This window comes from Chamaea fasciata, unplaced genomic scaffold, assembly GCF_029207755.1.
Source record: "Chamaea fasciata isolate MVZ Bird 193981 ecotype frontalis unplaced genomic scaffold, bChaFas1.0.hap1 SCAF_8, whole genome shotgun sequence".
In the NCBI taxonomy this organism is placed as follows: domain Eukaryota; kingdom Metazoa; phylum Chordata; class Aves; order Passeriformes; family Sylviidae; genus Chamaea; species Chamaea fasciata.
In genome coordinates, this window is record NW_027094093.1 from 20,214,852 (window position 1) to 20,231,784 (window position 16,933).

Genomic DNA, 16,933 nt, shown 5'->3' on the forward strand with positions numbered 1-16,933 from the left:
TCTTCTGTTTGAAGTCTTCTGTTGATTTTTTTTTTCTGAAATGATCTAGAAGATGACTTGGAACTAAGACCAGTGCATCTTTTCACTGTTGGTGTGTGCTTCTTGGGTCGTTGGGATCCACATTACCATATAACATGTCTGTTGAAGATGCAGAAATAATAGTAGCTTAAATAAATGGAAGGAATTTAATTGAAGCAGAAAAAAAACCTGCTTTCATTTTAGTGATAGTGAAAAATAATTTTCCAAAAATTCAATAATATCTGCTTAATAATAAAATAAATAAATCAGATAATAAAATACGGATCTTGTGTAACATTTTTTAAAGTAGCTTTGATATGGAGAAATGTTAAAAAAACTGTGAAATGAAATTTGTGATGCCAGTCTTCATTTTGGGAAGGCTTCTGAACCCTTTGTAACCCTTGAACAGGGTTTTCTGTGACTGCTGACAATATGCCAAGTTGGGTATGAAATCATAGTAGGGTAGAGGAACCCGGTGCATTCTATATGTAGGATACACTTTTGCTTGAGACTTCATACAGATTTGAGTTGAGAGCTGGGAGGATATCACAGTATGAGGGAGGAGTGGTAATGTGAAAGGTATCAGTGTTCTTGATTTTTACTCTGTCAAAGACATCCTCTGAGCTGTGATACCTGCTTTGATATGCTGCTAGTTCCTTGCATATGGGTAGATGTAATACTTCCTCAACGACCAAAACTGTTACACAAAAATAATGTGAGTAGCAGTTTGGAATTCTCACTGTGTGCATATTATTTTGTAGGTAATTGTTGCTTTGATGCAAGGTGGATTATAAGCTCTTTAATGCAGGTATAAGTACTTTAATGCAGGCCTTATTTATTGCTTGTTTCTCTGTAATTGAAATATGGGAGTTTTATGGTGTCAGCTATATTACAGGCTGTGTACTGAAAGCGTTTAAAGGGTTTCTGAGAGTTAGAGAATGTGTTAAATATTCTGTGCTAACTTCAAACTGTTATCATGGAAAATTTTTTGTGATTTTTTTTTCCTTTGGCATCCTTTACAAGAATCTTTGCTTTTTTCTCTAAGTCTCAGCCTGCTGTTAGTGAGAAATACAGTGAAGTTCCATGTGCGGTGAATCTTGTCTTAAGATTAAGGTAAGAGAGCCTTCTATTTATTTAGCTGTATGATCTTGATCTCCCTCATTACTTTCATGGTATTACCATAAAATCAGTGCTGACATGTATAATCTCCCACTATGGCCAGTATGAATACTGTTTCTGTGACTAATTGCTGTCTTTTAATTGCTTACTGAAATAATGTAAAATGAAAAGCAGAATATGAAAAGCAGTCTCTTCAGGCTAAGTGTAATCTTCATTAAGTATTTCTTTTTCTTTTTTTTTTTGCCTTATAATGCAGAATCACAGTGCAAAGTTTTTAATGAGTTTCTTTCACACTTCAGCAGTCAGTCTCTGACAGAAATAAACCATAGCTGTATTACAAGTTGCCTACTCAAAATGTTTTTCACTGGCAATTTCGATCAGCCTCTGTGGAGAAGAGATTTTAGAAAGTGGATACAAATATGTTGTCTGAATTACATTTTTACTTAGTTGAAATGAGTCAGATTACCTTTAACTAAGATTTGAATTGCTTAATTAGTCTAGTTAGTGCAGTCTAGCCTAGTGCAGTCTAGTTCTTGGACAAAACTATTTTTTCATATGAAACTTTGATAGCTTTTTATGTGCATGATAGCTTTTTTATGTCTTTTCTTAAAAAACTTATTACCACTCACTTTAAAACTAGCTTGCATCCAGTTTGTGTTGACAGGATATCCATGTGAGGTTGTAAATTCCTAATTATTGCTGTGGAGAAAAGTTAAATGTTACAGTTTTTTATGCTAACAAAAAGAACCGAAGTCAGAAATAATTAGAAAATTACAACCAGCATGTTAGAAACAAATAGCAGATTTATGCATAACAAATAGCTTTAAAACAGTTACATCAAATTTGTTAGTGTCCTGGTTCCAGCCGTTTGTAATCAGAAAAAAAACCAATTACACAGAATGAGTGCCAACTTCCAAAATCTATTTTCTTCTCTTTTCTTTGACTACTTCTCTAGGAGAGCTGCAAAAAAAAGTTGTGTGGCTGCCAAAGGTTATGTACAAAAGAGAGAATTAATAAATTTTATTGTGGGGATAGGAAAGACTTAGAGATTATTTGGAATCATTTTAGTGGTCCAGTTTACATAACTGCCCAGTTATGCTATCAATATTCTTTTTCATCTCTCTACTGGCAGGTAGATGAAATCATTTGCAAACAGACCAATTTGTACTGCTATGTGGATGTACCAGAGAGATGCTTTGGGTATTTATAAATTGTCATGAAACCTAGAGGGTGATTAGCTTGTTACCCAGTGTTTTGCAGTGTCAGCATATTCAGAGGGCAAACATTTTAGACCTGCAAGTATAGTGAAACATCTTATGCTTTCAGTTTTCTGCAGCCTTTAAGCCTTTCCCTTAAGATCCTGGGAAACTTGAGTTTCCAAGCTCTTACTTGCACAATTAACTTCTGTTCTTTTTAAGGATCCTCTTTAGTTCATGGCTGGAAAAAAATTCCCTCTCCCTACTTTCCCTGTAGTAATGAGGTTAATTTCTCATATTTATGAACATATAGGTGGTTATTGGTAGAGAGGGAAAAAACAATATTTTCTGTTTTAGGAATCAGAAAGTTTCCCTTAAACAGAAAAAAATAGTCTTGAAAAGCAGATAAGGTCTGGAGCCTGGAAACACTATTGGCAGTGTCCTGAAGAAAACAAAAATGTGATGTATGATTTTATGGAGATTTGTTAATTTAACTGTCCTGCTTTTGAGGGAAGAATGCTCTTTGGTGCAAACCTCTGTCCCTTGAGAGCTCTGGCTGTGTCTTGTCTCAGTTGTAGGAGGTGGGCAGAGTGCAAAATCTTTGCACAGGTTTTGTTTCTTCTGGAAGCCTTGAGCGTGTGAGTAGGGTCAGAGCTAAGACATAGCAGACTCTGTGTGTGTGTGTGTGTGTGTTCAGGGGGAGTGTAGGGGTGCAGGCTGGACTAAGTAACACACTTCTCTTTTGGCTGGCACTTTGTGAAGGCCTTATTTGACCATGAGGGCAACAAGCTGCCTGAATCTCTGCCCAGCAGTGTAGATTCAGAGGTAGTATTTAGAATTTCTTTATTTGCAAATTTAAAGGCAAGAGGTATTTTACTTACGGAACATTCACCAAAGCTCAGGCAGCCACTGGCTGACTATAGATATTGTCTTTAGCAAGGTACCTTTGGTAGCGCTTGAGTTGTGCTTCCTGTTCATTGTTGACCCTCTTCACTACTGAGACTTTGTCATGGAAGTTGATGCAAATATTTAGAGCTTTTTGAGCAGAAACAATTTAGTATGTGGCACAGGAGTGGGGACCATAAGGTTTAAAGAGTAGTGCCTGGGAATTTGGGACAGGGAAAAGGGTAAGGAGATGGGCAACCTTAAAAAGGAGCAAGAGGTGGGTGGGTGGTGGGCAGGAAGAAAGTGCTCCTCTGCTTTCTTCTTTTTTCCTCTTCTACAGTGAGGCTACACTATGACAGCCCATCACATTTTAGATGATAGCTTGCATTTTTTTTTCCTAGCAGTATGTTCCAGAACAAGGTCAATAGTACTCATAAAAATTAAAAATTACTTTAACGAAGGAGGAATTCTGGCAGAAGAGTTGATGCATTTAAGTAATTCTTTACCTGGATGGTATGGTTCTATTATTTTTTTCCCAGTCAGAGCAGGGTTGGACTCATTCAGTAATTCAGTGGAGTGTGCTCAATTAACACCATCCTCTGTTTACTGCAAATGCCTTGTTGTGGATCAGAAGTACAGCTCACAGACTCAAAGAATCTTTAAAGAATCCCATGGTACTCTTTATACAAGTGGTGGTATTTAACTCTCTTACTCAAGTTGAAAACCATCCAGACTAACTGATTTATCTGTCCTTAACTTGTACTTAACTTCTTTCTGTTTTCATAGTTTTCTCAGTGCGAACTAACTTGTCAAAAAATTCTCTACTGTCAGGGTTTCTTCATTAGCAGAAGACAGCGATTTCCAATTTATTTTCTATCTTTTGCAGTATTGTGTCTTGGAGTACATTGTCCCAAAAGGGAAATTATCAGCAGTCTGTTTTAGGTAATTCCATGCAAAGCTCTTGAAAGGCTCTAGTACTAAATGCTTAATATGGGCCATTAGTGTTTAAAGCTCAAGTGTAGTTAAGAGACCGTGCTTGAATTTTGCAGTGAACTGAAAATACTGGTTCTCACTGGCTGGCTCTGTTGCCACAGTGTGTAACTCTGACCCAGCCTGAGCAATTGCCACATTGAAATGCCAATGCTTCTGTATCCTCACCCTCAAGAGGAAGTGGTGTTTGAGGGTAGGAAGGAATGAAATCTGTAATCCAAATTTTTTCAGTAAGGTTGTGAACACCACATGTCTCAGCAGCAGACCCTGGCAGGAATTCTGCAGAGGGGCTGAAGGCAATTGTCTGTAATTTAGTCCTCCAACAGGATTGTTCACAGTGCCAGGGAAAGGAAGTGGGGAGGAATTGCCACCCTGGATTTGAAATTTCCAATCTAACCACCAAACTGTTGCAGTTACAGATTCAGGCAGGTCACTGTTAGAGGGTTTGACTACTTGGATTAATAATAGAGATATTTCATGTTAAATTAGGAGACTTGTTAACGGTTAATAATTAAGAATTGCAAATTATCTGAAGCAATCTAAGATGGTTAAATTAGCTCCTATGACAGGAAGATAATTTATTGACGGTGATTTGGAATGTCCCAGGATCTAATTTAATACAGTTCCTGCACACTAGACGAATTAAGCCTATGGAAGAATAAAAGGGGCAAATGGAAATATTCTACTGTAAAATGGGATATTTCTGTTATTGCATGTCTTATTTTAAATAAAGTGTAGAGAAAATGTTAAGGCAGGATTGCCTGTAATGTCACTCTATTATTTACACATCAATGTTTGTGTATATATTTCATAGAAAAACATTTCTTCTGCTAATGTAGCTGGAAACTGTGGCATTTGATGAGTTCTGAGAAATGTACCTCCTGGGGATCTGGTCAGACACAAGTCCAAGGAGTAACTGGTTGCCTGTTGGGTGCTGCAGCAGCAGAGTTGTTAGGACTTGAGTCAAATGTGATTTCCTCTGTGTACCAGAACACAGATGATGAGGTATTGCATTCTGATAGTTCAAAATTCAATTCTAATCAGATTTTTTTCCTGATACTTTAAAAAACATTTCCTTTACCACACTCTTCCATCTTCATCCATCTGTTCTGGAGATGTTGTGAATGTTGCGGTGGTGTAGTACATTGGGCAGGGCTGAAACCATTTGAAATAATGTTGTCTGTTCCTACTTAGTGGTGTGGTTCTCTATCTTTCCACTGGTAGGGATGCTCTGGGACTGTATTGGGTCCCTGTAAAGTAGCCAGGGTTCAGCTGCTTGGTTTGTGACTTCTGATACTTTTGAGGAGAAGGCAAGATTTTAACTGAACTCATTTTATTTATTTTGTTTTGCCCCGCATTTGTCATTGCTCTAGTGGGGCCAGTGAATGGCCCCAAGAGGTGCACTGGGACACACGTGTGACAAGAATTTAACATAGGAGCAGGCTTTGCTGGTGAAGCTGATTTACTGTAAAGAGAAAGTTTGGCAGGATAAACAGATGAAACCTTTGAAGATTCTAAACCAAAGCTTAGACTTTTTTCCGTGCTTCCCACTTTTATTTGATAAGCTAATCAGGATCCATGACTTTTAGATGGATGACATACAGATTATAATTGTAATTTTTGTGGTGGCTCAGGTGTCTCTCTGGTTTACCTAGAAGTCTCCTTTTGTTTGACAGCAACATACTGACAGGTGATCAGGACTGTAAAACTCTGAGCCAGTGGCATTAAAAAGATGCATACTTCCAGGGAGTTTTTGATTCAACATGTTTAAAGCTTCCTTTGATTTGGATAAAGTCAAAAGTTTCTCTGTGCTTTCCCCTCAAAGCCTGTTTTGTGCACTGGGGGATTACAAGGTTCTATTAAAAAACTCCATATTCCTGTAAAACTTGTTGTAAGTCTTTTGTCTTGATTTCATAAATAAAATCACTTTTCTAGAACTCTGTTCTGAAACACCCCCAGCCTCCTGGCAATGATTGGCCTTTCACGCTTTCTGATTTAAGGAACTGAAGTTTTGCTTCAAGCATTGTGGCTGTTTTTCAATGCTGTACTTGAAGAATTTGTCACTGGAATAACAGGTTATAATCCCTCTTCTTGTGCACCAGGCATGCAGAAGCATACAAAGCAAGGCTTTGCGTGCTTAATCTCTAAGTTGCTCTGGTATTTCTTATCAGTCAGGCAGATGGTGTATCACTTCAGTCATGCATCTAGTATAGGTTTGACTTCCTGAAAGTGTGCACTGATCAATAATATTTGGTATCAAGATATACAGAGATCTTTCAGAGATACACTCAGAGTGGACAAGTTAAATTATAGGCAAATCCAGAAAGGCAACTATAACCACAATGTGCTGTAATGTTTAACAAAGTGATCAAATTATGTGCATGTTGTCCTCTCTGTTATTGAAATGCTCTCTGGATACTTCCAGGTGATTGTTTTTTAACATTACTGATGTTCTCTGTACTTAATTCCTGTTCTTTCTAGGAAAAAGTCTGGTTTAGATCACTTCTGGTTTCTAGCAAGCATTAAGATTTTACCACATTAATACGTTCTAAGTATAATTGTGTATGCCCTTCCTTCTATTTCTAGTACTTGCTGAAAGGCGATGCTTTTCAGAAGTTAAATCTTTACCACTTCTCTTTAAAAACCTTCCATGCTACTTCAGACTAATTTCAGAGGAAAAAAAAATTATGATCAATATTGCCATCTCTGCTGCAAAAAACCTGATAGCTCTTTGCCAAAGTTATTCCCACTGCTGATGTATGAGAAAAGGTAGGAAGTGTGAACTTCAAAAAAGATGATGCAAGTGAATACTGCTTTTCACTGCCTGTGCACTGAAATGAGTCACTGATAACTGAGGCAAAAAAAATTGTTTCAGAATTTGCTGCTTGACTTAGCTGGAAATGAACATAGCAACTCAAAAAATTGAAGGGCTTTTAATGTTCTTCTGATTTAGCTTCTGGCATCAGCAACCGCAGAAAGAGAGAGGCAGCATATCTGTGTATAGATATATTTAAAATGTCTCTAGTTCTAACACTTCTTTGTCATAATATGTAGACTTGGGGCTGTAAACCAGTGGATTGAGAGAAAGGACTTAATGTGTATGTATCACTTCTAAAATGTATCAGTTTTCTTGTGTTTCTTCTGTCACACATTTTCTAAGTTTCAGTGTCATATTGCATCCATTTCTTCTAGTCTGAAAGCACTCTAGTTTCTTTTGAGACTTAAGCAATTTGGGCCTAACAGCTATGGATAGAAATGTTGTAAAGACCTCTCCTAAGGGAGGAGCTATCAGCTGCCCTGGAGCTTTGGACAGTGTACCTAGCTGATCTGTTTATGACCATAACAATTCCCTTGGTGACTGATTTTTTAATGTGCACTTGCCTTTTCTGTATGGTAAGTGGCATAGAGACAGTAAATCTTTAACAGGTGACTGTTCCTGTCTCATTCCAACAGCTTAACAACCAAATGAAAGTATTTCATTTTGCCATTGGCTGTTTTCCACTCTTGAAAGCATCAGTTGCCTGTGCTTTGCTGTCAGTGTTGCTGCTACCTCTTGATGTGTACTGATTAGCAAGTGTTTGCATCATCTGTGGGATCTGCTCTTTACCCAAGATCATGTGATGATTAAACAATAGTGGCCTTTTTTTTTTTGTGTATTAAAGTGTTGAGTCCTATAACTTGATTGTGAAACATCTTATACTAAAGGTATTTCCTTCTTTCTGTAATATATATATAGAGGAAGCTAAGTTGTAAGCTCATGGAGTTTTCCAGAATCACTGTAGAAAATGGTGAGGTTTTAATCAACTTCAAATAACTGTTTGCTTTGGGACCACATTTTGTGAATACAGAGAGATTTTAGTCCCATTTTTCTTGGTGGCAATCTGGAAGCAGAGGAGAATCCAAAGATCTCTTTTGCTCTTACCAAAAGAGAGCAAAAGCAGTGCTTTTAGCAGCAATGCCTTTTTGTTTAATTTAGAATTGACTTGAAGTAATTAAAAGTAAGTTGAGAAGAACCGTCTCCACTGTGCTGACCAGGCATGATCTGCTCTTGATAGTATGGTAATTTGTAATGGAGAAGCCTGGGTATTGATTGGTAAATGACAACTGAGCATGAAAGTGTTAGAAAGAAAGGGGTTTACATATGCATGTGGTGAATCCTCAGGAGGCTAATGCTTCTTTACAAATGCTCTGTTCTGTTGTGTTTATATGATCCCACAGGAGCCTTCGAGTTCTGATTCACAAAATTACATTAATAAACAGACTTCCTCTTATTCCTGCTTGGGTTCTTCTGTGTGCATAGTATTATAACTTCAGAAGTCAAGAAGTTGGGGGCAGGAGCAGGAAAAAAATGAACTGTGATTTCTATTGATGTAGGAAAGGATTCTCACTTGGTCTGCCCTAGATTAATAGCTAAATTCCACAGCTGAAGCATAAGAAAATTATAAGGCAGGGAACATAAAAGATTAGAAGAAGACTATAGAAGATTATATATATAGAAGAAGATGTATAGAAGGTTGAGACCTGGCTAAACCTTGAATATGGGATGAATGTTTATATTTACCTGTTTATTCCAAGATTTTATTCTCTCATACTCTTTATAATATTGAAAGTAAAGTGCCAGTCTGTATTGCACTGTTGTGTATATATTAACTATGTTCTGTAAATAAAGTTGAAATAAAGTTTTAATTAATCAAAACTGAGATGAGAAACAGGTACTACAGATCATCAGTACAGGTATTTAATACTTAAAATTCTGCCATTAATAAAAATACAATACTTGTGAAATAAGCTAACAGTATGAAAACAAGGCTGCATAGGCCACATGGGGAACTGTGTTTATCTTGGGCTTCCTGCCTTAAGCACGTGAAAGAGAAAAACGGGTGACACGTTATTGAGAGAAGGCAGATGACCTTTTGAAATTTGAGTGACATTTGATGAGGCCAAACATTTGTCTCTCTAGCATTTTTTCTAGCAAGAAAAAAAATGCAAGTAAAATTTCTTTTAAAAAAACCTGCAAACGCCGCTTTGCTTATTTTCCCCCCTTCAATTATATTTCTTGCATTGCATGCACTAAAATCTTGCCCGTGAGATGTAGAATGAAAATTGGATGAGTACAGCTCTAGGATGTACAACCCACCTATCACTCTGATTAGTCCACTTCATTTTGATGTGAACTTTTGCTTTCTCTGCAGTCTAAATGAGCAAGTGATTTGAATTCTTCTATGGTTTTAATTACAGCAACAACTGCAGCGAGGTAGTGCAAATGCCTGACTGCTTGCTTCTTAGGCTATGGTGTCGTGTTTTTTCCACTCTAACTTTACTTCCATGGTAGTTTCAATGCAGTTCAAATTTTAGATAGTAGGAACGTCTGTGGGACTGAAACTTTATGCAAGTGAGATAATTGTGATATTTATTTAGTTAGTTACTTATTTACTTATTTGTTTTTTTAGCGTGTGTTTTTTGTTGAGGCACACTGACTAAAACTTGGCCAGTGTCATTAGTCCCTGATGGTGAGGGAGCTTCTGTCCTGGTGGGAATAGGGCTCATTAGGAATATAAAGAGGGAAAAAGCTGACTGGTGAAGTGTGCCATGTGGCACCATTGTTATGGTGCTTTCCCTGATAAAGTTTCTACAGTTTTAGCTAAAGATGAGCTTATATATATATATATATATATATATATATATATATATATATATACTCTGCATTTGGCTGTTGTCTCTTCCAGTCATGAGTCAGCTGTGGTAGTTACCATTCTGTCAGTACCTGCATTCTTACTTAGCTCCCTACATCAGTCTTAGGAAACCACATGTGACGGTTGAGTAGCTGAAGTCTAAAAATTAGGCAGGCAAGGCAGAGACAAAGTGTAGATGTTCTTACACACATGCACACGCACTCCTTTTGGCTTACCTTGTCTGAGAATTTTTTTTTTTTACATTGGCAAGGAAGAATACACAGTTACTTAGCCATGGTAGGATGCTTCTCATCCAGGAATACAGACTCTCCCTGAGCGCTGTATGGAAGATGCTGAAGCTTATGTGAAATAGAAGCTGATGTTTTAGATAACTCTGCATAAGAAATGATGGATAAATTTGTGAGGGTAAAACAGGTAGCAGAAATGAAAGAAAATCTACTGCTTGATACAAAATCAAAGTATGCCAGCATGATTTAGTCCTCAAGTTTAGTTCCAAGACATCTCATTTTCTTGAATTGCACTTACATGACAGACATTCTGCTTTTAAGGACAAAAGAAATAATGACATTTAATGTCTCTAATTTACAGTTGTATCATTACACAAACAATTTTCTATTTTAATTCAACAATGCACATCTTTTGTCAATCATGTGTAACAGATATAATTGACTGTAGCAGGAATTATGCTGTCATTAGGTAATTATTTAAAGGCCTTGTCTTTAAATGCGAAAGCTTGGAATCTCTCTTATGTCTTACAATTTTGTCAGTAGAACCATGTCAATCTGACCAGCTGAATAATTTATTTATTCTCTAATCCCGATTTTGGTCAATATTAGCGTTGTTTTGCAAATAACTTCCTTTAAAACAGAATATCTTTCTTTTATATCCTAATGACAGGATTGCCAAAGTTTGTAGGTGAAGGACTAAGTGGGTGGCACTTGTGCTTTTTCTACTTCCTTGAGGAAGCATTATTCCCTTGAAAATCAGGTCTAGCAATCTTGGTGTGCCCATCAAGTGGTTCTGATGAAAACAAAAAAATAATGAAGAGCTGCAGAACATGCTTTCACAAAGTGGGAAGTTTTAGATTCTGAAATGATGCCAGAATGTCTTAGCATGACATGCTTTGGTGTCACCCTTATACCAAACGTTTGGAATATTTCCTGTTGGAGGTGAGTGCATAATGAAAATCAACTTGCAGTGACTAAAAATGCACAAAAGTACTTAAAATTTACTACTTTTAAAAAGAGATGAGAGATGGGCTGGTTTTATCCATGATAATCAAGGTAAATTAGTCTGTAATGGCACAGAGCTAGAAGCACATAAGAGGTATTACAAGAGATGGTAAAAAGGTCTGAGTAGGCATTTTAAAACAGAAAAAACTTTCTCACAAATGCATTTGAGAAAATAGGAACCATTAAGAAATGATGAAAAAGATAAAATTATTAATCACAAAGATAGTAAGTGCCTTTTTCCCAATCCTATCTCTATATAGCAGAAATAAAGTCTGTGTGCTGCTGCATGATAAGGGTGTAATGGATGTAAGTTAAAAAAAAAAAGGAACAAATGAAATGCTGCTTGGAAACTCTGCCTACAAATAAATCAACAAATCCAAACAGTTCTCACTAAGGGAACTAGCAAACTAATTTGTAGTTACAGTGACATTTACTAGAACCAGAGAAGTGTCTAAAGGCTGGAAAAGAGCATGAGGAGCTTTCAGGGGGGAGCTCAAGTGCATCTTATATTTGGTGGATTATATAATGGAATACATAATTTATGAAAATCAATAAATGTCTGGAAGGCAATGGAACAATAAGCAAAAGCACTTACTGCACTTACAGGCTTCTAGCAAATTAATCTTGCCAAACTTCCATTGTTTTGCTTTCCTGAGTAGTTGTACACCATTATAGAGAAAGCAGCAGTGTCCTAAGTTCAAAATAGTTCAGAGTGTAACAATTCTCAATAGCAAAGTTGGATTGCTGAACACATACCAACCTTCAAATTCAACCAAGTGAATTTTCACCTTGACTAAAATAAACTGATTTGACTCCTAAACTTTTTATTTGGGATATTTTGGAATTTGGAGACAAAGCAACATACACCCCATGTGCATCCTGCTGGAGGAAAGAGTCTGTCTCAGCAGCAGCTCATCTTTCACACAGCTGTGAAAAGCTGGTAATTTTCATGAGAGTTCTAATTACTTAGTACCTTTTTATACGGTACATGTTCTACTTATTGGATGTCTGTAGAAGGATATCAATAAAGAACATAATGTGTTAGATTTCTTGGTCATAGAATCAGAAAGATTTGGGTTGGAAGGGACCTTGAAGATCATCTAGTTCCTAACTCCTGGTTTACCTCTGCAAAGGTGTGAAAGTTTTTATTCGTCTGATTTGTTTCTTCCAAAGTGTGGGCAAGAAATAGGCATTTGAGTTACATCACACATTCAGTCAGAACATTTCTTAGTTAAGAATAATGCTAAATTTTGAAAGCCATCTGCATTTTTCTAGGAGAGAGAGAGGAGGGAAAAACTGAGGTTCATACTAATTATCTGTTGAATAAAAATAGTGCAATATTCCATACAATGGCAGCAGATTTCTACAGCAGAAGTAAATGAGCCTTGTAAATCTGTACCTGGCTAGCTTCATTAACTGCAGGTTTGTGTTAGTGATCTGAAACTCCTATAGTTCTTTATTTAGAGTAGAATTTTGGGAACCTGAAACTCCTTCAGCTTTGAAGCATTTAGTTGATTCAGTAAATGAGTAATTTTCACTTTAAGCACTGCATGTGGCATACTCATTTTTCAGGGTTTGCTATCTTGCTGTTGTGTGTGTTGCCAGTCATTCTGGGTTTTGTGTTTCTGCATGTTACTGGTTTTGGCTCTGTAATATTCTTAGAAGTATTTAGCAAGCAATAATAGCTTTAAGTCACAGCTGAATATGCCTGCCTATTGGATTTAGTTTTCCACAGCAAGATTTCATGGCCTGGTATGCTAAAATATGAGCTTGCATACAGTTTCCTTGCTGAGGAGAAGAATAATGAACTGCAAAACACATTCTGTTTCTATTAGCATTTCAAGTGGATTGAGCTATTCATTAGAAAAAGAGCGGGCTACAGCAATTAGGTTCCTCCCTGTGCTCCGTTGACTTGTCATTTCCAAAAATGAGATGGACGTCTGTTTTGCAGAGGCTAATGTTTTGTTGATGGAAGAAATTATTAACTAAACCTGAAGTTGTAAACATGCACGGAATGGAGGCTTGGGGCACAGTATAAGGCTATAAAGGAATTCTTTAACATTGGGATTAACTCCCTTATGACTGTGTCACACACTGAGCTGGTTAAAATGTTCTTTGTGGCAAGCAGGAGGACAGGAAACGTTGGGATTTAACATTTTACTGCTCATTTTGTGTGGAGGTGGAACCTCACTGCTGAGACAAGGATGGTCAGTGACAGAATTTACTCATTTTGAAACCATTTTATAAACACTGTGTGTCATCGCTAGTTTTCAGCATGTAACATTTGCTGGGTACTTTGTCTCTTAAACATCTTTGTATAAACTGACCTCAAATGAGGAGCTTTAAAGTCCAAGTGAATCTTCTGTTGTTCCTGGAGGATAAAGTATCCAACTCAAACTGTGTTGAACTATTAGAATCAACATGGCAGAGTGTCTTTTGAAGATGAAAAGGAAAATATTAATCAAAGGACTTTATTTTATCCTTTACGTTACTGAATGCATTTTCAACTTCAGCATATTTTTCTGCTAGTTTCCCCAAAATACTGCCATGAAAATGCAATGGAGTCTTTCTAGTCTGGGTGCTTTGGGAAAGCAGTATTTTTGAGGAAATACACTACAAAAATGTGGTTGTCAATGCCAGAGGTATCTTTTGGGTGTAGAAACTGAATAGTTGTTCTGTTCTTCATTACATTTTAATGTACGTACTGACTGTTTTTCAGGAACTCCAGGAAAGAACTTAATGACATACGGTTTGAGTTTACTCCAGGCAGAGGTAAGGCTCCTGCAACTGAATTATTCTCTTACTGCTTGAAAAGGCATTTCAGAAATGGATTATTGCTTATGGTTAATGCAGACTGCCTCTCTGGAATGTTTCCTACTGTGCAGAGCTTTAGATAGAACCTCAGTGAAGTAAGAATTGCAAATGTATGTAAATTCTAGTGGCAAGGGTGCATAATATATATATTTGATAATGTATACTTTTATCAATTTCATGTCTTATTGAAATGATCTATATGGTATATAAGATCTTGCCTAGCAATACTTCCATTTTAGCATTTGGAAAGCATTGTAGGAAATAGAATATAGTAGCCATAAAAGTGTATGTGGTGACGGTGGTAATATTTAAGTTTCTTTCCCTTTTATAATAAAAGAAGGTCTATTAACAAATATAAAATGCACACCATTTTTCAAATGCTGCCTTCAGCTAAAAGTTGAGCTGTATCTCTAACTTGGGTATTATCACCAGAAAGAGATTCTGGTATTGAAACTTTAAACCCTACTGTATACTTGTAGAACTGTAGGCTTTCTAGTGCTCGAGCTGTAAGAACTTGTTCGGTTACCTTTTTTTGAAGAAAACCAAGTATTACTGGGATGAAATGCACTGAAGGCCAGTATTTTGAGTAAGAAGATATCATCCTTGTTAAACTGCAACCCTTTGAACTATGAACCTATTTTATATTCCTTAGAAGTCAGTATTCACTTTATTTAGAGTAGCCTTCAGAGAGCTTTCACCTAAAAATAAATCCAGATTGGAAGAGGTGTCTCTTTCACAGTAAATCATAGTATCTTTCATGTGCAGTAGTTCTGTGTGCGGATATATTTTGTGTTGTTTACCTGCTTTGCTTATTGATTTTGGCAATGAGTGAAAACAAAAGAGGCCTGTTACTTAATTGGGCACAGAACATCTCGGTTTGCCAAAAGAATTACTAGGGAAGCAGTTTCCTAAGCCACTTGAGAATTCCTGCTTGGTGAAAAATAAGAGGATAGACCAGGACTGTTCCTGAAGTCAGTCACTGAGGCAGCCAGAAGGCAGTTGTGCTTCACATTTCCAGAAACTGGCTCAGCTACCTTGCTTTTCACCTGTGTGCGTTTCTTGTGGAAATGATAAAACTTTGTGTAACTGCCTCGAAGCATGTGCTCCATTAGAGTGATGGATGTTGGGGCCACATTACAGTGGAGATGTAGCTGGAATTTAGGCTTGTTCCTGCTGTTCCTGCCTACCTACATCTAAGCCTTCTAAGGTCTTTATCCAGGGCAGGTACTGGTCACAGGGACTTAGGAATTAACCCACTCAGGTGCAGCAGTTAGTGGAAAATTCATCCAAAGCCTTGAATTTCCTGAGTCACAATACTTAAGAGCTCTTTAAAACCTAGATCTCAAAATAATGACTGTTCATGTAAGTCCTTTACCCCACTTGGAACAAACAAGAAAGCCTATTCACCATGTCTCTGTCTAGATATGCAGAACCATGGAGGCCATAAAGAAAACAGTGAAAACCATGCTAAAGCATTGTTTATTTTCTTGGTTGTGAAGATACTGAACTTGCAAAATGTGTATGAGGTTGTGGTTAGATAACAGGGGAGAAGTGCTGGTGGCCAGGAGAGGTCTGTAGTCATTAACTTATGCAATTTGCTGTGCAGAGGCTGATAAGATAATTATCTTTTTTCCTCCTAATTAAAGATAATTTTGAATTCAATCCTGCCTCCATGGGTGTTTTGGAACTAAAATATATTTTTTGTTTAATTTGTGTTAGATGACTGATACTTTTTGTTATTTTTGTGGGCTCTTACACTTATTCCTTTCACCTTTTGGACAGACACAGCAGATGGCGTTTCTCAGGAGCTGTTCTCTGCAGGCCTGGTTGATGGCCATGATGTAGTTATAGGTAAATGACATTTTTGTTTGCAATTATGCTCTTGTGACAAGTTTGTGTTAAACGGATGTGAAAAAATGTTTTCTCTGATGCTGGTTTTCAGAAAATCTTTTTTGTCCTAATTTTGCTTTCATGTATGCATAGTTCAATCAACAAGGCAATTTTGGTAACAGTCCAAGGATTGATTTTGGAAGTCACATCTCTTCAGTGGTTTGAGAGGGGTGATATAATATAGCTCTCCTGAAGGATTATTGACAATTCTATAATTGAGCATTTTTGTGATAACTTCATTTTTTTTGTTTAACAATAAAATTATTTGTCAGTAGGATATTGCAGAGTGTGCTTTGGCAGCTCTGAAGTAAGTCTTCTGTTTGGGTTCTCAGAAGGAGGAGCAAGACAGTGTTCAGGACCTATGGAAATTGCATCTAGTGGTGTTATTTCTGTGGTTTAAAAAAAAAGATAATCAGAAATGTTTTCTGGTGGCTGAAAGAGGCTTCTTTATTTTTCTATTCCATGCTTAGTAATTTTTCTTTTTCCTTTTATTTGAAATTCAGTGCTTTATAAAGATGAATAATTTGGAAGTGCTTATTTCTCTGCATCTTCTTCCTATCTTCTGGATGCTCAAGACCAGTAGATGTATAGTCAACAAAGTCAGAGGGGGATGGTATATGCTAGATCAGGGATAACTGAGTTGAGGAATACAACCAAGTAAATTTTTGTTTTGTGGTCAAAAAAATTCTTATCAGTAAGTTAAGATTTCTTCACCAAACTCCTCAGTGGTATGGGGAGTGTTTTTCAACTCTAGAAGTTCATTACCTGCCTGGAAGATTATCTAAAATACATTCTTGCTGCATTTGTAGTTAAACTCCTTCTGAGAGAAGCCAGTACTTCTTGCTTTTGGATGATCAGAATACAGATTAATTCTAGCTGATCTAAGAACTAGAATTCCTATCTGATCTTCTACCTTTATTTCTAAAGAAAAAAGTATTTTATGGAAGCTTGCAGATGGTACAAGCTGTAGGCACTCTTAAAGTCACTTCTATTGCACGGTTATTTTAAAGGTTCAGACCTTGCTTGGCCTTAGTTTGTTGTCATTTAAACATCCAGTATGAAAAATGTCATTACCTTACTGCTGATAATATTTTTG

The 16,933-nt window shown here is 36.9% G+C and overlaps 1 protein-coding gene across 2 annotated transcripts in view; it reads left to right on the plus strand.

The window, feature by feature from the left end:
- The window catches only part of STK39 (serine/threonine kinase 39), an 83,882-nt gene that overhangs the window by 48,244 nt on the left and 18,705 nt on the right, over positions 1 to 16,933 (plus strand). For both annotated transcript variants that reach the window (XM_066190005.1, XM_066190004.1), the window contains exons 13-15: positions 1,064 to 1,131; positions 13,853 to 13,905; positions 15,730 to 15,798. In XM_066190005.1, coding sequence (XP_066046102.1) covers positions 1,064 to 1,131; positions 13,853 to 13,905; positions 15,730 to 15,798 — 190 coding nt within the window. The remainder of the gene's footprint in view (positions 1 to 1,063; positions 1,132 to 13,852; positions 13,906 to 15,729; positions 15,799 to 16,933) is intronic.